Source organism: Oncorhynchus nerka, linkage group LG18 (genome assembly GCF_034236695.1).
Source record: "Oncorhynchus nerka isolate Pitt River linkage group LG18, Oner_Uvic_2.0, whole genome shotgun sequence".
Lineage (NCBI taxonomy): Eukaryota > Metazoa > Chordata > Actinopteri > Salmoniformes > Salmonidae > Oncorhynchus > Oncorhynchus nerka.
The window spans coordinates 71,296,282-71,321,356 of NC_088413.1; the positions used below are offsets into that span (position 1 = coordinate 71,296,282).

At 41.8% G+C, this 25,075-nt stretch overlaps 1 protein-coding gene across 1 annotated transcript in view; it reads right to left on the reverse strand.

Moving 5' to 3' along the window:
- LOC115146400 (interphotoreceptor matrix proteoglycan 1-like) overlaps positions 1–11,786 on the reverse strand; it is a 38,195-nt gene extending 26,409 nt beyond the window's left edge. The window contains exons 1-2 of the mRNA XM_065003364.1: positions 11,297–11,786; positions 8,165–8,386 (exon numbers count right to left, since the gene is read on the reverse strand). Coding sequence (XP_064859436.1) covers positions 8,165–8,386; positions 11,297–11,363 — 289 coding nt within the window. The 5' untranslated portion in view covers positions 11,364–11,786. The remainder of the gene's footprint in view (positions 1–8,164; positions 8,387–11,296) is intronic.
- Between the last annotated feature and the right edge of the window lie 13,289 nt (positions 11,787–25,075).

Genomic DNA, 25,075 nt, shown 5'->3' on the forward strand with positions numbered 1-25,075 from the left:
CACAATTCCAGTGGGTCAGAAGTTTACATATACTAAGTTGACTGTGCCTTTAAACAGCTTGGAAAATTCCATAAAATTATGTAATGGCTTTAGAAGCTTCTGATAGGCTATTTGACATTGAGTCAAGTGGAGGTGTATCTGTGGATGTATTTCAAGGCCTACCTTCAAACTCAGTGCCTCTATGCTTGACAACATGGGAAAATCAAAAGAAATCAGCCAAGACCTCAGACAAAAAGTGTAGACCTCCACAAGTCTGGTTCGTCATTGGGAGCAATTTTCCCCACGCCTGAAGGTACCACGTTCATCTGTACAAAAAACAGTATGCAAGTATAAACTCCATGGGCCCACTCAGCCATCATACCTTTCAGGAAGGAGATGCGTTCTGTCTCCTAGAGATGAACATACTTTGGTGCAAATCAATCCCAGAACAACAGCAAAGGACCTTGTGAAGATGCTGGAAGAAACGGGTACAAAGTAGTCCTATATTGACATAACCTGAAAGGCCGCTCAGCAAGGAAGAAGCTACTGCTCCAAAACCGCCATAAAAAAAGCCAGACTGCGGTTTGCAACTGCACATGGGACAAAGATTGTACTTTTTGGAGAAATGTCCTCTGGTCTGATGAAACAAAAATAGAACTGTTTGACCATAATGACCATCGTTATGTTTGAAGGAGAAAGGAGGAGGCTTACAAGCTGAAGAACACCATCCCAGTCGTGAAGCACGGGGGTGGCAGCATCATGTTGTGGTGGTGCTTTGCTGCAGGAGGGACTGGTGCACTTCACAAAATAGATGGCAAAATGTTGTGTATATATTGAAGCAACATCTCAAGACATTAGTCAGGAAGTTAAAGCTTGGTCGTAAATGGGTCTTCCAAATGGACAGTGACCCCAAGCATACTTCCAAAGTTGTGGCAAAATGGCTTAAGGACAACAAAGTCAAGGTATTGCAGTGGCCTTCACAGTGGCCAAGCCCTGACCTCAATCCTATAGAAAATTTGTGGGCAGAACTGAAAAAGCATGTGCGAGCAAGGAGGCCTACAAACCTGACTCAGTTACACAAGCTCTGTCAATAGGAATGGACCAAAATTAGCCCAACTCTTTGTGGGAAGCTTGTGGAAGACTACCCGTAACATTTGACCCAAGTTTTAAACAATTTAAAAGCAATGCTACCAAATACTAATTGAGTGTATGTAAACTTCTGACCCATAGTGAATGTGGTGAGAAAAATAAAAGCTGAAATATATCATTCTCTCTACTGTTATTCTGACATTTCACAGTCTTAAAATAAAGTGGTGATCCTGACTGACCTAAGACAGGGAATTTTTACTAGTATTAAATGTCAGGAAAAGTGAAAAACTGAGTTTAAATGTATTTGGCTAAGGTGTATGTGAACTTCCGACTTCAACTATAAGTTCTTCTCTACGTTTGGACTCCCTAAAGTAATCCAAACTGATCAGGGAACCAACTTTGTGTCAAAACATTTCTCATGTGTTAAAGACGCTGTGTATTTCCCATCAGGTCTCCGGTCCGTATCATCCGGAGAGTCAAGGGGCCCTTGAACGCTGACATCAGACACTTAAGGCGACGCTACGCAAGTATTGCATGGATGCCAGTACTGATTGGGATGAGGGTGTGCCATTTGTCCTATTTGCTATCAGGGAAACAACACAAGAATCCTTTGGGTTCATCCCTGCTGACCTTGTGTTTGAACACACCCCACGGGAGCCGCTAAAGGTTTTGAAGGCGCATATCCTATCTCCTACACCCAGTAGCGCCCAAAAAATGTGTTGGATTGTGTCAGTAAGTTGCGGGAGAGACTGCACGCCGCATGTGTGTTAGCCCAAGAGTCTTTCTCGTCGTCTCAAAAAAAGGCATGAAATACATTATGATAAAGAGGCTGTTGGCTGTTCTTTTGCACCAGGGGATCAAGTTTTAGTTTTGTTGCCATTCCCTGGCTCATCTCTGTTGGCACGTTTTTCTGGGCCATATCTTGTGGAATAGAAACTCAGTGACACCAATTATGTGATAAAGACCCCAGATCGTAGGCCTTCTTCCCATGTGTGCCATGTTAACATGCTGAAAGCGTATTAAATGAGTGACTCTCCAGACAGCTCCTCAGGTAAGCCAGTTCTGCCCGCCCTCTCCAGTGTGGGTGTGGCTGCGGTGGTGCTGAAGCCTGGCTTAGATAAGGAGAACGGGTTGGAGTTACGCCATACGTTACAGCGGTGTGAACACTTATGTAATTCGATGCTGAAAAAGTCACCCTCGCAAATGGAACATTTGGATAACGATCAAACTAATGATCTTATCCTATTGATATATATTTTTCTCAAAGTCGCACATCCATCTTGGAACATGACGTGGATGTGGAGAACGCTGCTCCTGTACGTCAGCATCCGTACCGTGTTAACACTAAGAAAAGGGAGGTAATGAAAAGTGAGGTAGCTTATTTATTATAGAACGACATGGCAAACCCAGTAACAGCTCCTGGAGTTCCCTGTGTATTATCATTCCTAAACCTGACGGCACGTCCCGCTTATGTACGGACCTTCGTGGCGTAAATACCGTTACAAAGTCTGATTCTTTTCCTTTACCTCGCTTAGATGACTGCACATTGATAGAATTGGCTCTGCTGCTTACATAAGTAAGTTAGATTTGCTTAAAGGTTATTGGCAGGTGCCTCTGACCTCTCGAGCTTCTGACATCTCAGCTTTCGTTACACCTGATAACTTAGTACAATATACTGTGATGCCCTTTGGAATGTCTAATGCAACTGCTACTTTTCAGCACCTAGATAACATTGTGTTTGCGAATGTGCAAAATTGTACTGCTTACCTTGTGGTGATTAATTTGTCTACTTGGTCTGATCATCTCGCCACCTTGAAAAGGGTGTTTCAGCGGTTGGAGAATGCTTCTTTAACCCTCAATTTGGTAAAGTGTGAGTTTGGGAAGGCTACTGTGACTTACTTAGAGAAGCAGGTGGGATGAGGTCAAGTGCGCCCAATAACTGACAAAGTGGAAGCAATTGTTGCTTTTCCTGCTCCCACGATCCGCCGCCAGTTGCGCAGATTGCTGGGGATGGTAGGGTACTATCGTACGTTCTGTAAGAGGTTTTTGATGGTAGTACCTTACATCTCTGCTTTGTCCCAAAGTACCAATTATGTGGTCCCCGGAATGTAACTATGCTTTTGAGTCCACCAAAGTCCTACTTTGTAGTGCCCTAATGCTTGCCGCCCCCAACTTTGACAAACCTTTTTAAGTTGGAGGTAGACGCTAGTGTAGTGGGGGTGGGTGCGCTTTTCTTGCAGGGAGATGAGGGAGTGGATCAGCCCGTCAGTTTCGTCTCCCGAAAGTTCAACTCGTGTCAGTCAAAGTACTCCACCATTGAGCAAGAGACTCTGGCTTTATTGCTGGCCTTACAGTTTTTTTTAGGTATTTGTGGGCTCCAGTGCCTTGCCTGTTCTGGTCTTCACGGACCATAATCCTTTAGTGTTTTTTTGGGCAAATGTACAATCAGGAATGCCGCCTTATGCGCTGGGCTCTGATTGTACAGGGTTACAATTTATAGATTCACTATGTGAAGGGTTCGGCAAACGTGGTTGTCGAAGCTCTATCACGGGTTTAGTAACTGGGGATGCGTGTTGGTTTTTGTTGTTGAAAACTGGGAGTTTGCAAATTTGGGGTGGACGTGTTACGTTCCCCAGTTTTTGTGTGGTTGTGGGTTTGTATGTGTGTCTATTTAAGGAAAGGGCTTCCTGGATTCCTGAAGCAGCTGACTGGTCGGCCCCATCGCTGATGGGAGCTCTGACCCCTCCCTCTCATCAGAGGATACAGCTGTTTCTTCAATTACCAACTCCTCCAGCTTGATAAAAGCCAGTGTTCCTTCCTCAAAGAGGATAGCTTCTTTTTATGTCCTGTGTTGGTTGTTGTTGCGGTCAGCAAAAGTGTTTTTGATATTATTTTGTAGCCAATCCTTCAGAGTATTGGAAGGGGAATGAGTTTTAAGGCAAGAGGCCTGCAGGCATACATAACTTGTAGTTTTTAATCTGTTTATGCACACAATGTAAGACCTGGATGGCCATTCCCTGTCTCGGTTAGCGCGCCAGGTGGTGATAAAGGTTAGAAGTGGGAAGGCAGGCAAGGGAAGAGACGGGATTCCTTAACTTTTACTTTCTTTGCTTTGGTTCCATCCAGCCCCTTTTCCCCACATCACCATGTGTTAGGAATAATACATTCCCTGTAAACTGTATTTTTCTCTGCCTCGGTAGTCCTTCCCCGCACCTATGATCACATAAAAAAAATCTCCATGGGAGTTGAGATGTAGCGGGGTGTTGCGTTCCCTCCTCCAAAAGGCGTCCGTAACACAAGTCAAACTTCTCCCACATTGTAAAGTCTCAACCATAACTTAGAAGCCCGCAATTATTTACTTAAAAATCATACAATGTGATTTTTGGGATATTGGTTTTAGATTCCGTCTCTCACAGTTGAAGTGTACTACCTATGATAAAATGTACAAACCTCTACATGCTTAATAAGTAGGAAAACATGCAAAATTGGCAGTGTATCAAATACTTGTTCTCCCCGCTGTATGTGATATTTTCCTGTTCCCATTAGATGCACACCCTTAAACTCAGCAAAAAAAGAAACGTCCCTTTTTCAGGACCCTATCTTTCAAAGATAATTCGTGAAAATCCAATTAACTTCACAGATCTTCATTGTAAAGGTTTTAAACACTGTTTCCCATGCTTGTTCAATGAATCATAAACAATTAACCTCTCTAGGCTAGGAGCGGTATTTTCACGTCTGGATGAAAAGTGTTCCCAAAGTAAACTGCCTGCTCCTCAGGCCCAGAAGATAGGATATACATATCATTAATCTATTTGGATAGAAGACACTCTGAAGTTTCTAAAACTGTTTGAAGGATCTCTGTAAGTATAACAGAACTTATTTGGCAGGCGAAACCCCGAGGACAAACCATCCAGGCAAAATAAAATTTGCGGTCACTCTCTTTTCAATAGGCTTTTTTTGTGGATCTAGATTTCTAAGGCACTTGCTTGCAGTTCCTATCGCTTCCATTGGATGTCAACAGTCTTTAGAAATTGGTTGATGTTTTTCCTTTGAGAAATGAAGAAGTAGGCCTGTTCAGAACGAGGGTCGAGTCTAGTGAACTGTTATGGTTGGGGAGCACGACCTGAAAGCTCGCTCCACTTTGTTTTTATCCGCTATTGAACGCAGTTTATGCCGTCTTAAATTTGATTGATTATTTTAAAAATGTATTTAACATTTAATTTTATCGAAAGTTGTTTGAAATGTTTGTACAAAGATTACAGGTAACTTATTAGTGTTTTTCTGGATCAAACTCGCCAAATAAATAGACATTTTGGAGATATAACATCGAACAAAAGGACCATTTGTGATGTTGATGGGACGGACATATTAGAGTGCCAACAGAAGAAGCTCTTCAAAGGTAAGGCATGAGGTATATCGTTATTTCTGAGTTTTGTGTCGTGCCTGGCGGGATGAAATATGATTGTCTGTGTTTGTTTGATGGGGTGCTGTCCTTAGATAATCGCATGGTTTGCTTTCGCCGTAAAGCCTTTTTGAAATCTGACAACAAAAAGTTAAGCTTTATTTTGACATATTGCATGTGTATTTTCAAGAATGTTCAATATTTACAATTCTGTAGTTTGAATTTGGCGCCCTGCATATTCACTGGATGTTGGTCAGGTGGGACGGTAGCGTCCATCTAGCCGAGAGAGGTTAATGAACATGCACCTGTGGAATGGTCGTTAAGACACTAACAGCTTACAGACGGTAGGCAATTAAGGTCACAATTATGAAAACTTAGGACACTAAAGAGGCCTTTCTACTGACTCTGAATAACACCAAAAGAAAGATGCCCAGGCTCCCTGCTCATCTGTGTGAATGTGCCTTAGGCATGAGGACTGCAGATGTGGCCAGGGCAATAAATCGCAATGTCCATACTGTGAGAAGCCTAAGACAACGCAACAGGGAGACAGGTTGGACAGCTGATCGTCCTCGCAGTGGCAGACCACATGTAACAACACCTGCACAGGATCGGTACATCCGAACATCACACCTGCGGGACAGGTACAGGATGGCAACAGCAACTGCCTGAGTTACACCAGGAACGCACAATCCCTACATCAGTGCTCAGACTGTCCGCAATAGGCTGAGAAAGGCTGGACTGAGGGATTGTAGGTCCTGGTTTTCACCAGACATCACAGGCAACAACGGCGCTGGACCAGACAGGACTGGCAAAAAGTGCTCTTCTCTGATGAGTCTCAGTTTTTTCTCACCAAGGGTGATGGTCGGAATCACGTTTATCGTCGAAAGAATGAGCGTTACACCGAGGCCTGTACTCTGGAGCAGGATCGATTTGGCGTTGGAGGGTCCGTCATGGTCTGGGGCGGTGTGTCACAGCATCATCGGAATGAGCTTGTTGTCATTGCAGGCAATCTCAACGCTGTGCGTTACAGGGAAGACATCCTCCTCCCTCATGTGGTACCCTTCCTGCAGGGTCATCCGCACATGAACCTTCAACATGACAATGTTGATTTCCTGCAAGAAATTAATGTCAGTGTTCTGCCATGACCAGCGAAGAGCCCGGATCTCAATCCCATTGAGCATGTCTGGGACCTGTTGGAGGGTGAGGGCTAGGGCCATTTCCCCCCAGAAATGTCCGGGAACTTGCAGGTGCCTTGGTGGAAGAGTGGGGTAACATCTCACAGCAAGAACTGGCAAATCTGGTGCAGTCCATGAGGAGGAGATCCACTGCAGTACTTAACCTCTCTGGGATATGTGGGACGAGTCCCAACTGTCCAAAAGCCAGAGAAAATGCAGAGCGCCAAATTCAAATAAATTACTATAAAAATCAAACTTTCATGAAATCACACATGTAAGATACCAAATTAGAGGTACACGTGTTGTGAATCCAGCCAACATGTCACATTTCAAAAAGGCTTTTCGGCGAAAGCAAACGATGCTATTATCTGAGGATAGCACCTCCGTAAACAAAGAGAGAGAAGCATATTTCTACCCTGCAGGCGCGACACAAAACTCAGAAATAAAAATATAAATCATGCCTTACCTTTGACGAGCTTCTTCTGTTGGCACTCCATTATGTTCCATAAACATCACAAATGGTCCTTTTGTTTGATTAATTCCGTCGATATATATCCAAAATGTCCATTTATTTGCCGCATTTGATCCAGAAAAACACTGGTTCCAAATTGCGCAACGTGACTACAAAATATCTCAAAAGTTACCTGTAAACTTTGCCAAAACATTTCAAACTACTTCTGTAATATAACTTTAGGTATTTTTTAAAGTAAATAATCAATAAAATTGAAGACGGGATGATCTGTGTTCAATACAGGAAGAAAATAAACTGACGCTACCTTTCTGGTCACGTGCCTCTAACAAACAGTACACTTGAAGTGACCCTCGTTTTGAACAGGGCTACTTCTTCATTACACAAAGGAAAAACCTCAACCAATTTCTAAAGACTGGTGACATCCAGTGGAAGCGGTAGGAACTGCATGAAGGTCCCTTAGAAATCTGGATTCCCAATGAAAATTCATTGAAAAGAGAGTGACCTCAAATTTTTTAAAAAAAATTTAAAAAAGGTTTTTCACAGACATGATTCAAACAGTTTTAGAATCTGAGTGTTTTCTATCCAAATCTACTAATAATATGCATATCTTATCTTCTGGGGATGAGTAGCAGGCAGTTGAATTTGGGCATGCATTTCATCCGGATGTGAAATACTGCCCCCTGTCATCAAGAAGTTAATGCAGCTGGTGGCCACACCATATACTGACTGTTACTTTTGATTTTGACCCCCCCCCCTTTGTTCAGGGACATGTTATTCCATTTCAGTTAGTTACATGTCTGTGGAACTTGTTCAGTTTGTCTCAGTTGTTGACTCTTATGTTTATACAAATAGTTACACATGTATAGGTTTGCTGAAAATAAATTCAGTTGACAGTGAGAGGACTTTTCCTTTTTGCTGAGTTTATATGCTGTTTAGCAGACACTTTTATCCAAAGTGACAGTACTGGGAGTGCATACATTTTTAGCGCATGTGACCCCAGCAGGAATTGAACCCACAACCTTCGCGCCGCTAGCACCATGCCCTTACCTCTAAGTTTGTAGTAGGCCCGATGGTTGGAGATGACCTCCTTCATCTTCTCTTGAGGACATATTTTAACCCCCGTGGTGAAGAACGTCGACCTCTTCGTCCGTTGCCTGTCCAGGTCCTTTATCATTTTGACATTGGTGGTGTGTTTGACTGGTCTTAGACTCTCTAGGAAGTGTTTGTATTTAACGTCCCGGATTCCAAACAAGTCTTGGACCTGTAGGTCTGCAAAAGACACATTAGAAATGGTTATCTTTAGCATCCCTCTTTGGCCAAATATGCCTAAATATAGTGTAGCCTAGCGGTTAGAGTGTTGTGCCGATAACTGAAAGGTCGCTGGATCGAATACCTAAGCCGAGAAGGTGAAAAATCTGTCTGTGCCCTTGAGCAAGGCACTTAACCCTCATTTTCTCGAGGGGCGCCGCACTACTATGGCTTACCCTGTAAAACAACACATTTCACTGCACGTAGCCGTGTATGTAACAATAAAACTTTTTTTGTTGTTTGCTATGTTTGTCTGGTTAAATATAGGTTAAAAAAAATAAACATGATGTATGCTGGTTTCTTTCCCAAACAGTATCTCAGGTCTAACCTGAACTGACTATATTATGTAAAATGGTAGCTACTTAAAATACTTTACTGTACCTAATGGCTACTGAACAGTGTTTTAAGTGGACAACTGTCCCTATCTCTCACTAGATATAAATAGACACTAAAGTGGCAAGGTGAAGTATCTGAGGATACTAAGTCTAATTTTGAAAGCACAATGGAACTAGTTCATGTTGCGTTATACAGAGCATCTTCAAAGGGAGTCAAGAGCAAGTGTTTTATTGAAAGTCATCAATGCTCAGCATTTGTTTTGAATGACATCATATCCTTGTACAGTGACTCAACACAAAGCTATAGCTCAGTGGTCCTTTGTGAATGACATAGTTTGACAATAACAGGTTAGACCACCTTAACTCTGTAACAATTATGACTGACCAATGTTATTTCAGAGTCCTTCAGATCATTGCCGTATTAGACATATCCCCAATTGCTGAAATGCTATATATGACCTAGCTGGCTTTACTCTATTCAGGAAACACAAGATCTCCACTTCCCCCGTTTCACAGTCTCGTCCGTCGCAGCAGGTAGTGCCAATGTGTTATGAAAGAAAATTAGGCCAGCGAATACAGTCACTCCATTCAAAGAGAGGCTTTGTTAAAGGGGAAGTGCAGTAAATAATGGATTTTCCTGTGTTTTATATATATTTTTCAATTAGGTTGGAATAATAGTGTATTATGAACTGTTTGAAAAGACCGCCAAAAACGTCAGCTAGTTTTGCAGGCATGGGGTTTTTGGCCTGCCTGGCGACATCACCAGGCGGTATAAGTTAATAGACCAATAACAAATAGTTTCAAACTTCTCTGCCAGTAATAGCTTGTTTTCAGGTTACATATTCCTCCCATTTGGCTCATCCAATCTGGTCCCTCATTCAGACCACTCTCAGACAGTCCTAGCTAAATTCTTGCTTGAGAAATTGCTTTTTGCTAAGAAGTATTTTTGTTAATTTTTTGGTACTTAATTGTGTCCCAGAATGATTTGATTTTGAGATAAAAACGGTTGCATTTGACCTTTAAAGACATTAAATCCCATGCGCAATGAGTTCCTAACAGAGGCTAGGGGCTTCATCTGATCTGCCTGCCATGTCTCGGGATTAGGCAGTAGAGGCCACAAAGAAATCAGTGTAAACGATATAAACACTTATACTTTGACCTCAGGGAGGTGGCCAAAATGTGCCTTGTTTGAGAGATTACCATGTATAAGCTCAGGAGAAGAGTTGGTCGGTAGACAGACACTGCTAATCCACTGCAATGGCAAGGCTGTTTGAAATGGTAATTCCCAAAACTAGCTTGTTTAGTCACAACATTATAGTTTGTGTCTCTCACTGTCCAGTATCCGGATATCCAGTTCCCATTGTCACAGAAACATTGGGTTAATTGAAGTGTGATATCATACACATACCAACCGTAATAAGGATCCATGTTTATTTTGATCAAAGGTGCCGCCGGTCCCAATTTGACCCGTTACAGAGAGATTTATGACAAGAATGTGATCCATTGTTTGTCTCAAGGTGGGACAATGCCCAATGCCCCCCACCCACCCACCCACCACCACCACCACAACCACCCAAACACTCAACCCCAACTGGACACTAATAAACTTCAACGTTCAAATGCAAGGTTCAGAATGGGGACCATTAGCCGCAAAACCCAGACTTATTGTCCAATTAGGGAACATTTTGAAAAACAAATAAGACACAATGTGAAATGTGCTCAGTGAGGAATGAGTATTCTGAAATGCACATAGGCTAGCATGAGGGCTTGCAGGGGAAATGTCCCCTAATGCGGAGCACCACAGTGAGGGCCTCACAGAACAGAGCTACAAGGCAGAAAAGATTAGTGTCCAGAGCCACTGAGAACAGAATGCCTTTGTTTCTTTTGGGATAATGAACGGACCAAAGACACAATCCAGCCAAAATCTGGACCCAACAGAAGTCGGCTAATAGAAAAGTTTTGTAGAATTTTAGTTAATGTGTCCATAGGGATCAACTAGCTCAAAGTAGCCAATAGTGACTTGTATAATATGGCCTAACAGTTTTCCCTCCAGGTTTATTACATTTTATAGGAATTTGTATTCAAATCAATGCTAAAAAAAACACATGGATTCAAGTTTGACAGGTAGGATGAGCTGATGCTGTATTTGCTGGCTAAAGCAGCTGTAAATGCTGTTGCCCTTGATTGAGTGTAGGTCGAAGTCAAGTGGCTCACACTGCTCTCTGTGGAAGTCCTCCTACGCAATGCAGCACGAAGGTCAAAAACTTTATCAAAATACACTTTGCTTTCAAGTTGGTTCCATTCAGTTCTGCAGTATGAATAAACTTTTAATTTGCAAATAGTAAATTTGTCAAAATTGCCATACCATCACAATGGTTCTGCCTTCTGATCTGACCCATCAAGAATGTACTGTATTCAAACATGCACACTATATCTCCATCATTGTGAAAGAACACAACTGTATTTTAACTTCAATTACACTGTGAGACAGGAAACAAAACAACAAGCCAGACAGGTCCCTGGAGTGAGAGCTTACCTTTGATTCGAGGGGCTGCAAGGGTAAAGAGAAATAGGGTGAGGAACAGTCCCGTTCTCAAATGCATGATGGAATAGTTTAGGTCCTTTCAGAGCCAAAAAGTTTTCACTTGGAAACAAAAGGAAATTCTCTGAAAACCTTTATCTCGAGTCCATGACGAAAAATGTATTGTCACTGTTGACAAAGTCTCTAGGCTCTAGAGCCAAAAGAGGGGTTGTTCACTATTGTCTTGGCTCCAGGTTTTAGCAGATGGAGTTAGAATCCTGGAGTTAGAATCCTGGTTTGATCGTTGAGTCAGTCAATGATCCCTGCAGACCTGGACGAAGGATTGAAAAAGGTGCCAAGGTGAAGGGGCTTGGAAAGGAACTCCAAGTTACTCCACTGTCGGTATAAGTGTGACAATGGTGACGAGATTCAAAAAGCAAGCTCCATTTCGGAAATAATCTGTTTACCTTCTGCTCGCTCAGCGTAATCCCTCCCTGGCCACGTGGTGGTGGCCTAGCCTCATCCTGTTAGGGCCCTTATGGAGCCTCATCTGTCAGTCAGTCAGCAGGGCCCATCGACTTACGGCCCTATAGTGGCCAGTCAGTGTCCCTGTCACCCTGATCCTCAGTCTCTCAGCTCCCAGACCAGGCTAGATTTTCTGTGCCGTTCACACAATGCTCACTCTGTTCAGGCTAGCTCAGACCAGATCCTCCTCGATGTGCCAAATTTACAGGCTGCAAGCAAGGCTGCTGAGCTGTAGGATATATCTTTTTTTAAGGAACCCAGTCTGGCTTTAAACGTACTCTTGAAAGTGGTAATACTAGAATGCACAAGATGCAATTTCGAAATTGGGTAGTGCATCATCCGTTCCTCTTGTCATGTTAGTCATTGCATACCTTTTAAAATTCCAAATCAACTAGCCCATGTCAGCTGTTTTTTATTTAGGTTATTTATCCCATAGATTTTGTTGTACTTTTTTAGTCACTCAAATATCACGAGTACACGTTAGACATGGCAAAATGTATAGAATTGCAAGAACATTTGCCCTTGACAAAATGTGTAGAATTGCAGGAAATCCCAATGATGGAAGGGGGCCCCGTGTGAAAAAGTTTGCGAACCCCTGGTCTACTGGACATCCACCTCCCAGACTGACACAATGTGCTTTATCCCTGCTCTGGGTAGGTGGCAGAGCTGCTCTGTTATTGTTGCGTCCTCCTCCCTTCTGTTAATGGGCTGGTGTGGACCTGAACCCTGAACTGTACTGTGGTGGTTTCCACTCAGCTCCCCAAGCCGACAAGAGGATTACCAGCCCTAGCCTGTTATAAAAATGTTACTGCCGTAAATAAGCCTCTTCTGGACAAATCCATCCAGGGGAACACTGAACTTTGACCGTGAGGCGCTTTTGACTACTTGTGTTGCTTTTTAACTGTCAATAAGCCAATATTATATGAACCAATATTACAGCTACAAGACATTTTATAGAAGCTTCGTATAATATCATTTACTTTTTTGTCAGGATATGCTTTGAGAAATTGCTACCAGAATGCAATTTCACAGATCTTACACATGTACAGTGGGGCAAAAAGTATTTAGTCTGCCACCAATTGTGCACGTTCTCCCACTTAAAAAGATGAGAGAGGCCTGTCATTTTCATCATAGGTACACTTCAACTATGACAGACAAAATGAGAAAAAAATCCAGAAAATCACATTGTAGGATTTTTAAATGTATTTATTTGCAAATTATGGTGGAAAATAAGTATTTGGTCACCTACAAACAAGCAAGATTTCTGGCTCTCACAGACCTGTAACTTCTTCTTTAAGAGGCTCGTCTGTCCTCCACTCGTTACCTGTATTAATGGAACCTGTTTGAACTTGTTATCAGTATATAAGACACCTGTCCACAACCTCAAACAGTCACACTCCAAACTCCACTATGGCCAAGACCAAAGAGCTGTCAAAGGACACCAGAAACAAAATTGTAGACCTGCACCAGGCTGGGAAGACTGAATCCGCAATAGGTAAGCAGCTTGGTTTGAAGAAATCAACTGTGGGAGCAATTATTAGGAAATGGTAGACATACAAGACCACTGATAATCTCCCTCGATCTGGGGCTCCACGCAAGATCTCACCCCGTGGGGTCAAAATGATCACAAGAACGGCGAGCAAAAATCCCAGAACCACACGGGGGGACCTAGTGAATGACCTGCAGAGAGCTGGGACCAAAGTAACAAAGCCTACCATCAGTAACACACTACGCCGCCAGGGACTCAAATCCTGCAGTGCCAGACGTGTCCCCCTGCTTAAGCCAGTACATGTCCAGGCCCGTCTGAAGTTTGCTAGAGAGCATTTGGATGATCCAGTGGAAGATTGGGAGAATGTCATATGGTCAGATGAAACCAAAATAGAACTTTTTGGTAAAAACTAAACTCGTCGTGTTTGGAGGAGAAAGAATGCTGAGTTGCATCCAAAGAACACCATACCTACTGTGAAACATCATGCTTTGGGGCTGTTTTTCTGCAAAGGGACCAGGACGACTGATCCTTGTAAAGGAAAGAATGAATGGGGCCATGTATCGTGAGATTTTGAGTGAAAACCTCCTTCCATCAGCAAGGGCATTGAAGATGAAACGTGGCTTGGTCTTTCAGATTTTCTGGATGTTTTTTTCTCATTTTGTCTGTCATAGTTGAAGTGTACCTATGATGAAAATTACAGGCCTCTCTCATCTTTTTAAGTGGGAGAACTTGCACAATTGGTGGCTGACTAAATACTTTTTTGCCCCAATGTATTTACCATTAACAATTAATTGTACGTGCTTTATTACATTTTTCTTTTTTAAGTTGTCATTAGCAGATGCTCTTATCCAGAGCGACTTACAGGAGCAGTTAGGGTTAAGTGCACATGACAGATTTTTCACCTAGTCAATACATATCTTGCAACCATCCAAAATACCATAGCATGTCAAGTTTAGTATAGTACATTGGCTTTAGTCTGAAATTAACTCTAAGTAAAAAGTAAAGAGATTAAAAATTGCTTTGGTAGAAAGCATGCTGAGTGTACTGGCGATCACCCTTACTGCCTGTGGGGTAAGCAGGCTCTAGCAGGTATCACCTAGTTAAAGTGATCATCCATGTTTGTGTGACAGTGGGATGAGAAAGCTCCAGGGGAGGCTCACTGTCCATCACAGAGGGTGAGTGATCAGCTACATTCAGCACAGCATTCACCCATTCACCTCACAGGATTCACCCATTCACACACTGGATTCACCCATTCATACACAGGATTCACCCATTCACACACTGGATTCACCCATTCACACACTGGATTCACACACTGGATTCACCCATTCACCCACTGGATTCACCCATTCATACACGGGATTCACCCATTCACACACTGGATTCACCCATTAACCCCACTGGATTCACCCATTCACCTCACTGGATTCACACACTGGATTCACCCATTAACCCCACTGGATTCACCCATTCATCCACTGGATTCACCCACTGGATTCCCCCATTCATACACAGGATTCACCCATTCACCCACTGGATTCACCCATTCACACACTGGATTCACCCATTCATACACGGGATTCACCCATTAACCCCACTGGATTCACCCATTCCCCTCTCCTTTGGTTACGTTTTGAGATAGAGATGAGGTTCATACAGTAGTTAAGAGACAGTTTAAAGTTAGCTTTAGTATTAGGATTAAGGTGAAGGTTAAGGTTGTTGGGTTAGGGTCAAGGTTTGTTTGTGCCTAACCTAAAACCCTACACGGAGAAATGGACATGTTGAAATATGTAGGAAGACATGAAATGTCATAATGCCCATGAAAACAGAAGAGTTCATCCTCTTTCAGCTCTATACCAGGAACAGTAATAATTATGTTGTACAATAGAGACAAAACAGACACAAAAAATACACCTGGTTGACTGAGCTGTAATGTTGAGCACTTTGAGATGTTACACTGTAAAGCAATGAATCCTTCCATGTCCTGCTTGTCCTCCTAACGGGACAATGACTTAAATCATTGCCCAATTAGAGGGGTCTGCTTTATTTACGGCAGAGAGGAAGCATTACTCTGACCAGCTGCCAGAAGTGATTACTTTACCAGACTTGAGGCCATTTTGTGAGGCTGCTGCCACTATAACAAAGGAATGACTGACCACACTGCATATTAACCGTGTGTGTACACGTGCACACGCATTTTCTGTGTAGAGAAACAGAGTTGATCATAGGAATGTGACTATACAGTGAAATCAAAGAAAGGGAACGCTCTCTCATACTGATGCTCTGAAGCTGTTTCTTTCCCAATAAAGACCCTCTACTGCACTGCAAAAAAAATACATGATCTAAGGTAAGGATCTGTAAGGATCAGCTAAACATTAGCAGCTAAACATGGGAATGGATCCCAGGGAGAGATACTGTACTGTACCATACCAACATGGCTGGACTTAGTACTTTATCTTGTTTGTTGAAGTTAAGCCTATTTCTCTACCATGAACCTTCTGGATAAGATGAGCTCTGCACTACCTCTTTGCTGGTTGTTAGTGAAGGTAGATGCGGCCGCTAGACTCCTCTGAGGTCTAATATTAGAGAGATGGACAGCGGCTTCTGTCGTAACTTTCCATTTTAAGACAATCCTCTCAGCTCCAATTAATTAACAGGCTCCTCCAGTGAGGCCTGGCCACTCTGCTGAACCAGCACTAGTGAAAGCCGTAATGCGTCTTCTCATGCCACAGCCCAGCTCATCACCTAGTTCGGACAGACATTGGATGTTCTCACCAGTTATATTTGATGCTGCTCGTAGTAGTTTCGCTCAATGTCTCATTTATCAAATAAGGCAGCTGTTCAGCCACCATTGGCACCATCCGATTTAACGGTTTGTGGACGTCCTGGGAACTTACCGACATTCCTTGAAATCCTTGTGGTAGAACACCTTTCAAGTATTTTCTGAAAAGAAGCATTTAAAAATAAGCCATGCAAGTGCTTTTTAAAAACAAGCCTTTGAAAAGAAGGCTTTAAAGTGCTTTGATGTAATGGTGCTATTTTGCTTCCATTGGTCCTGGGGCCCTTGTTAAGGTAAACGGCATCATGAACTTCACCCATTACCAGGACATTTTAGCCAAAAACTGGATGCCTTTGCCAGGGGACTGAAACTTGGCCGCAAGTGTATCTTCCAGCAAGACTACAACCCCAAGCACACATCAAAATGTACCACAAAATCAACATTCTTCCACCCCATTCTCCGGATCTGAAACCCATTTAAACCTGAAAACAGTGGTTTGAATTGAAGAGGGCAAATGAATGATATCAAGGATCTGTAAGGATTCCTTTTGGAGGAGCGGTCTAACATTTTAGATTAAGGCTCTGTGCCATTACCCTCGCAAGGTAAGGTATTGAAAGGTATTGAAAACAGTGGAGTCAATCATTTTTACCCCTTATTTTTGAGATTTGTTTCCATTACTGGTTAAACAAAATATATTTCTCTGAGAAATTGTATGCATATAAAATAATATAATTTCCCAATTTTTGAGCATACAGTATAACTCAGTATTTGAATTATTTATTTTATACAGTCATTTTTGCTCATCTTTATCAACGGTGTCAATAATTTTAGACCCCATAATACATTGACCTAATACATAATACATTGACGTAAATTAGTACATAGACACAATATAGGATTCTATGAGTACTTTTTGAAATGAAGCCTTTCAAATCATTTTTGAAAAGAAGCCTTTCAAGTACTTTTTGAAAATAAGCCTTTCAAGTACTTTTTGAAAAGAAGCCTTTCAAGTACTTTTTGAAAATAAGCCTTTCAAGTACTTTTTGAAAAGAAGCCTTTCAAGTACTTTTTGAAAAGAAGCCTTTCAAGTACTTTTTGAAAATAAGCCTTTCAAGTGATTTTTGAAAAGAAGCCTTTCAAGTACTTTTTGTGGGCGATGTTCTATATATTTTAGGACTTATAATGTATGGAGTGTTTTGCTTGGCAGACAAGGGTATTGGATGACAGTAGATATCTCCTTAGAGCTTTTACATAGCATGATTTTATTTGAAGCCATTTCAATATGTCTATCATGGTTATTATTTTTATGTTAATGGGTACAATAATCTAGGCCTACTTGCTACTGCCCCTTATTCCACATTCTGCAGTCATTACAGTGAATCACTCCACTACTCATTGCACTGGAGCCATTGATGATGGTCAGCGCTAAGGTGTGCCCAGTGGCCACCAGAGGGCATAGTGCCAGTGTACGCTACAGTCTTTATAGTGGTCAGTGTGTACAGTAAAACTAGAGTTGTAGACGTTAATGGTGAACTAAGTTCCCTAGTTGCCTATACACCAGATATGGAGGATAAACAAATAACTCACAGAAATAAACCTGTTATAGTTTCTGATCCCTTACCCATACTGACCCATACTGTATATGATTATTATTCTCTGAGTGTAACGACTGCTTGTGTAAAGCTTCATTGTTTCACGCTGCAGGTTCAAAAGACAATGATTCCCCCCAATTGACCCACTGACTGCTTCCGACTCAGTTGATAAAGTCTTTGATCACATCAACACTAATAAAACATGAGAATTCACCATTAAGATCTTAATTAGGCACCCCAAAAAAATCAGACTCTAGCCACCCAAGTCATAGACTGTTTTCTCTGCTACCGCATGGCAAGCAGCACCCAGAGCGCCAAGTCTAGGCACATAAGGCTCCTTAACAGTTTCTACCCCCCAAGCCATAAGATTGCTGAACAATGAAGGAAATGTCTACCCGGACTATTTGCATTGAAAGGCCACTATAGTGTCCTAAATTTTCATAACTGTGACCTTAATTGCCTGCAGTCTGTAAGCTGTTAGTGTCTTAACGACCGTTCCACAGGTGCATGTTCATTAATTGTTTATGGTTCACTGAACAAGCATGGGAAACAGTGTTTAAACCCTTACAATGAATATCTATGAAGTTATTTGGATTTTTATGAATTATCTTTGAAAGACAGGGTCCTGAAAAAGGAACGTTTCTTTTTTTGATGAGTTTATACAGTACCTGTCAAAAGTTTGGACACACCTACTAATTCAAGAGTAGTTTATTTTTAGAATATTCTACATTCTAGAATAATAGTGACCACATCAACACTATGAAATAACACATATGGAATCATGTAGTAACCAAAAAAGTGTTAAACAAATCAAAATATCCTTCAAATAGCCACCATTTGCCTTGATGACAGCTTTGCACACTCTTTTTCTCAACCAGCTTCATGAGGTAGTCACCTGGAATACATTTTAGAAGATAGCCCTATTTGGTACAAGAACATGTCCATATTTTGGCAAGAACAGCTCAAATGAGCAAATAGAAACTACAGTCCATCATTACTTTAAGACGTGAAGGTCAGTCAATCCAGATTATGTCAAGAACTTTGAAAGTTTCTTCAAGTGCAGTCGCAAAAACCATTAAGTGCTATGATGAAACTGGCTCTCATGAGGACTGTCACAGGAATGGAAGACACAGAGTTACCTCTGCTGCAGAGGATAAGTTTAATTAACTTATCCTCTGCAGCAGAGGTAACTCTGTGTCTTCCATTCCTTAGAGTTACCAGCCTCAGAAATTGCAGCCCAAATAAATGCTTCACAGAGTTCAAGTAACAGACACATCTCAACATCAACTGTTCAGAGGAGACTGTGTGAATCAGGCCTTCATGGTTGAATTGCTGTAAAGAAACCACCACTAAAGGACACCAATAAGAAGAAGAAACACGAGCAATGGACATTAGACCGGTGGAAATGTGTCCTTTGGTCTGGAGTCCAAATTGGAGATTTTTGGTTCCAACCGTCGTGTCTTTGTGAAATGAGGCACACATAACCAGCATGGCTACCACAGCATTCTGCAGCAATATGCCATCCCATCTGGTTTGGACTTAGTGGGACTGTCATTTGTTTTTCAACAGAACAATGACCCAACACAACGCCAGGCTGTGTAAGAGCTATTTTACCAAGAAGGAGAGTGATGGAGTGCTGCATCAGATGACCTGGCCTCCACAATTCCCCGATCTCAACCAAATTAGGATGGTTTGGGATGAGTCGGACCGCAGAGTGAAGAAAAAGCAGCCAACAAGTGCTCAGCATATGTGGGAACTCCTTCAAGACTGTTGGAAAAGCATTCCATGTGAAGCTGGTTGAGAGAAAGCCAAGAGTGTGCAAAGCTGTCATCAAGGCAAAGGGTGGCTACTTTGAAGAATCTCAAATATTAAATATATTTTGCTTTGTTTAACACTTTTCTGGTTAATACATGATTCCATACGTGTTATTTCATAGTTTTGAAGTCTTCACTGTTATTCTACAATGTAGAAAATAGTAAAAATAAAGAAAAACCTTTGAATGAGTATGACATTAATACATGTCACATATCAGTTTGCAAACAATGTAAAAAACAATATATGTGTTTGAGTAAATAAAGCCTTACACAAACATGGTCTCTTTTTTGTTTTCTTGAGTAAGGCAGTTCCAAAATGCAGGTGTTTCAGCCTGCTGTCAATGAAGCATGATTTGTGCCACATTCAAAACAACTATTAACTTGGTGGACCACCTCGCCACCTTCCTGTTCAAGTGAGCCGAACACAACAATGTGAGTCCAAAAATGTATTGCATGCTGCTTCATAAATTACGTAATATGCCAGTGAGATATGTATACTGTAGCTAAGAAAGTAATACTAAGTGTATGTTGTGTAGTAAGATGTTTACCCCTCTTAATTTTGCCTACTGTTCTGACTGTTCTACTGTAGCCTATCACCTGTTTTAGAGAAATGTAACCATTGAATATTGTAAGAGCTTTCATTGTCTGCTTATATGCCCCCTTTATTTACCTATGGTTCTGACTTGGTGTACAGGGAGAGCACTGCAAGAATGTCCCATGTTCTGAATTCTGTTGCTTATCAAATAGTTATATTGACTAACGTTATGTCCGTCCTAGCTCGCTCATTGTCTTAATCGAAATTACAGATTGCCTCTTATCCGCTTGTCGTCCCCTTATGCCATAGTTTGTTCATATCAATTGTCACTAGAAACCACATTTGTTTAAGCAAGTCAGCTTAATCAGCTATGTTTTTTTAAAGGCAGTAAATGAGGCTGAATGAACTGTTTCGCTGCCAGACAAGGCTCCACTGATAGCCAGGTGTATCTGTGGAAAGATGTCGGGACTGCTGTTGTGACTCTGCTGTTGAACCAGCTTCATGTAGGCCCATAACAGTTTGTGGGAACCGTCTGTCACCGTTATAGTGCAATGATTGTATTGTTTAGTGTTGTGTTGTGTAGTGGCTTTGCTAGCATGCATTCCACTTCTTTTCTTTTTGCCCCACCAAGATTTACAGGCTAAAATCGGCACTCTATGTACTAATTTACGTCAATGTATTATGGGGTCCAAAATTATTGACACCCTTGATAAAGATGAGCAAAAATGACTGTATAAAATAAATAAGTCAAATAGTGAGTTATAGTGTATGCTCAAAGAAATTGGGAAATTATATTATTTTATACGAATACAATTCCTCAGAGAAAAATATTTTGTTTAACAAGAAATGAAAACAAATTTCCAAAATGACTGACTCCACTGTTTTCAATACCTTTCAATAGCTTACCTTGCGAGGGTAATGGCACTGAGCCTTAATCTAAAATGTTGGAGAACACATTGGGAAGGATCTTAGACCACTCCTCCATACAGAATCCTTCCAGATCCTTGATATCATTCAATTGCGCTTATGGACTGCCCTCTTCAATTCAAACCACTGTTTTCAGTTTTCATTGGGTTTCAGATTGGGCAAAATGTTGATTTTGTGATAACTGTTGATGTGTGCTAGAGGTTATTGTCTTGCCGGGAAGATCCACTTGAGGCCAAGTTTCAGTCTCCTGGCAGAGGCATCCAGGTTTTTGGAGAAAAATGTCCTGGTACTGGGTAAAGTTGACCTTAACAAGGGCCCCAGGACCAGTGGAAGCAAAATTGCCCCATAACATCAAAGATCCGGCACCTTATTTTGCAGAAGGTATGGGGTTCTTTTCTGCTTATGCGTTCTCATTTCAACGCCAAACCCACCACTGGTGTAAGTGGCCAAAGAGGTCTATTTTCATGTCATCCAACAAATGTAAACGCTTGGAGTTCGCTAAACAGCATTGGCACTTGGATTGGAACCGGTGCTTTGATCAGATTACATAAAAAAGGTGTCAATAATTTCAAGCCCCACTTGTATCTGCGTCAATAAGGTAACCTTGAGATGCAGCAGTTTCAATGAGCCATGTTGTGATTTGTCAAGACTGTAGTCTGAAGTCTCAAAACTCAGGGACCCAGAGGGAACACTTCTGGTTTACCCAGGGGAGAAGCAATTAACCTTCATTAATACACTAATCATCCATATGCCCTGAAAATGTTCAGTATGAAAATTGTAAGCAATGGAAATTGCTTTGGATAAGGGCAGCTGCTCTGTAAATGAGTAATATAATGTCTTTCACAGAGTTCTAGTTGACGCTGTAACATGTCCATCCATGTCGTCCCTATCTGGGTTGGCTGCAACACCTCCACTGAATGCTGATGTCCAGGGTTGTTCGGTGGAAATGTAGGCTACTAAGGCCCGGCCACTGTCTATGGCACTGAGAGAGAAGGACTTTGTGGGTGAATCAGGAAACAAACATTTCCTGTAGCTGTCAGATCTTAAACTGACCCATTTCATTACTGGAGGAAAATAATCCTGCAGCAGGAGTTTTTGAAAATCTCAATAAATATTTTGAATCGCTGCCAGGGGGCAGATGGAAGCGGTGTTTGCTTAGTTGAAGGCCTGATTCACGCAGTCTCCTCTGAACAGTTCATGTTGAGATGTGTCTGTTACTTGAACTCTGTGAGTCATTTATTTGGGCTGAAATTTTGGTGGCCGGTAACTCTAATGAACGTATCCTCTGCAGCAGAGGTAACTCTGGGTCTTCCTTTCCTGTGGTGATCCTCATGAGAGCCAGTTTCACAATAGTGCTTGATGGTTTTTGCGACTGCACTTGAAGAAACTTTCAAAGTTCTTGACATTTTCTGGATTGACTGACCTTCATGTCTCTAAGTAATGATGGACTGTCATTTCTTTTTGCTTATTTGAGCTGTTCTTGCCATAATATGGACTTGGTCTTGTACCAAATAGGGCTATCTTCTGTATACCAGCCCTATCTTGTCACAGAACAACTGGTTGGCTCAAACGCATTAAGAAGGAAAGAAATTCCACAAAGTAACTTTTAACAAGGCACACCTGTTAATTGAAATGCATTCCAGTTGACTACCTCATGAAGCTGGTTGAGAGAATGCCAAGAGTGTGCAAAGCTGTCATCAAGGCAACGGGTGGCTACTTTGAAGAATCTCAAATATATAATATATTTTTCTTTGTTTAACCCTTTTTTGGTTACTACATGATTCCATATGTGTTATTTCATAGTTTAGATGTCTTCACTATTATTCTACCAAGTAGAAAATAGGAAAAAAGAAAGAAAAACCCTTGAATGAGTAGGTGTGTCCAAACTTGACTGGTAATGTAAGTTTTCAGACCCTTTGCGTTGAGACTCAAAATTCCATTGATTATCCTTGAGATGTTTCTACAACTTGACTGGAGTCCACCTGTGGTAAATTCAATTGATTGGACAGTATTTGGAAAGGCACACACCTGTCTATATATGGTCCCTCTATATACAGTCCCACAACCAAGCAATGAGGTTGTAGGAATTGTCCGTAGAGCTCTGAGACAGGATTGTGTGAATGCACAGATATGGGGAAGGGTACCAAAACATTTCTGCAGCATTGAAGGTCCCCAAGAACACAGTGTTCTCCAACATTCTTAAATGGAAGAAGTTTGGAACTAACAAGAATGAGCAATCGGGGAGAAGGGCCTTGGTCAGGGAGGTGAACAAGAATCCGATGGTCATTCTGACAGAGCTCCAGAGTTCCTCTGTGGAGATGGGAGAAACTTCCAGAAGGACAACCATCTCTGCAGCACTCCACCAATCAAGGCTTTATGGTAGAGTGGCCAGACGGAAGCCACATAACAGCCCACTTGGAATCTCAGACCATGAGAAACAAGATTCTCTGGTCCAATGAAACCAAGATTGAACTATTTTGCCTGAATGCCAAGCGTCACGTCTGGAGGAAACCTGGCACCATCCCTACGTTGATGCATGGTGCGGCAGGTAGCCTAGTGGTTAGAGCATTGGGCCAGTAACTGAAAGGTTGCTAGATTGAATCCCTGAGCTGACAAGATAAAAATCTGTTGTTCTGCCCCTGAACAAGGCAGTTAAACCACAGTTCCTAGACTGTCATTGTAAATAAGAATTTCTTCTTAACTGACTTGCCTAGTTAAATAAAGGTTAACCTCTTGCCTCCACCCGACACGCAGGCGTCCCATCTAGACATCTGGAAATGCAAATGCGCTACGCTAAATGCTAATAGCACTCGTTAAAACTCAAACGTTCATTAAAATACACATGCAGGGTACTGAATTAAAGCTACACTCGTTGTGAATCCAGCCAATCCAACAAGTCAGATTTTTAAAATGCTTTTCGGCGAAAGCATGAGAAGCTATTATCTGATAGCATGTAACACCACAAAAGACCCGCAGGGGACGTAAACAAAATAATTAGCATAGTCGGCGCTACACAAAACGCACAAATAAAATATAAAACATTCATTACCTTTGACAATCTTCTTTGTTGGCACTCCTAGATGTCCCATAAACATCACTATTGGGTCTTTTTTTTCGTTTAAATCGGTCCATATATAGCCTAGATATCGATCTATGAAGACTGTAATCAAGGAAAAAAACATTGTTTTATAACGCGACGTCATTTTTTAAAATTAAAAAAGTCGACGATAAACTTTCACAAAACACTTCGAAATACTTTTGTAATGCAACTTTAGGTATTAGTAAACGTTAATAATCGATCAAATTGATCACGAGGCGATATATATTCTATAGCTGTACATCTTGAAATAATGTCCAGGTAAATCTCAACCAAAATATCCGGTCGGAGACCGGAAGAAATGCGCTGCGTCGTCAAATCAAATCAAATCACATTTATTTATATAGCCCTTCGTACATCAGCTGATATCTCAAAGTGCTGTACAGAAACCCAGCCTAAAACCCCAAACAGCAAGCAATGCAGGTGTAGAAGCACGGTGGCTAGGAAAAACTCCAGAGAAAAGCCAAAACCTAGGAAGAAACCTAGAGAGGAATCAGGCTATGTGGGGTGGCCAGTCCTCTTCTGGCTGTGCCGGGTGGAGATTATAATAGAACATGGCCAAGATGTTCAAATGTTCATAAATGACCAGCATGGTCGAATAATAATAAGGCAGAACAGTTGAAACTGGAGCAGCAGCACAGTCAGGTGGACTGGGGACAGCAAGGAGTCATCATGTCAGGTAGTCCTGGGGCACGGTCCTAGGGCTCAGGTCCTCCGAGAGAGAGAAAGAAAGAGAGAATTAGAGAGAGCATATGTGGGGTGGCCAGTCCTCTTCTGGCTGTGCCGGGTGGAGATTATAACAGAACATGGCCAAGATGTTCAAATGTTCATAAATGACCAGCATGGTCGAATAATAGTAAGGCAGAACAGTTGAAACTGGAGCAGCAGCATGGCCAGGTGTTCTGGGGACAGCAAGGAGTCATCATGTCAGGTAGTCCTAGGGCATGGTCCTAGGGCTCAGGTCAGTTGAAACTGGAGCAGCAGCATGGCCAGGTGGATTGGGGACAGCAAGGAGTCATCATGTCAGGTAGTC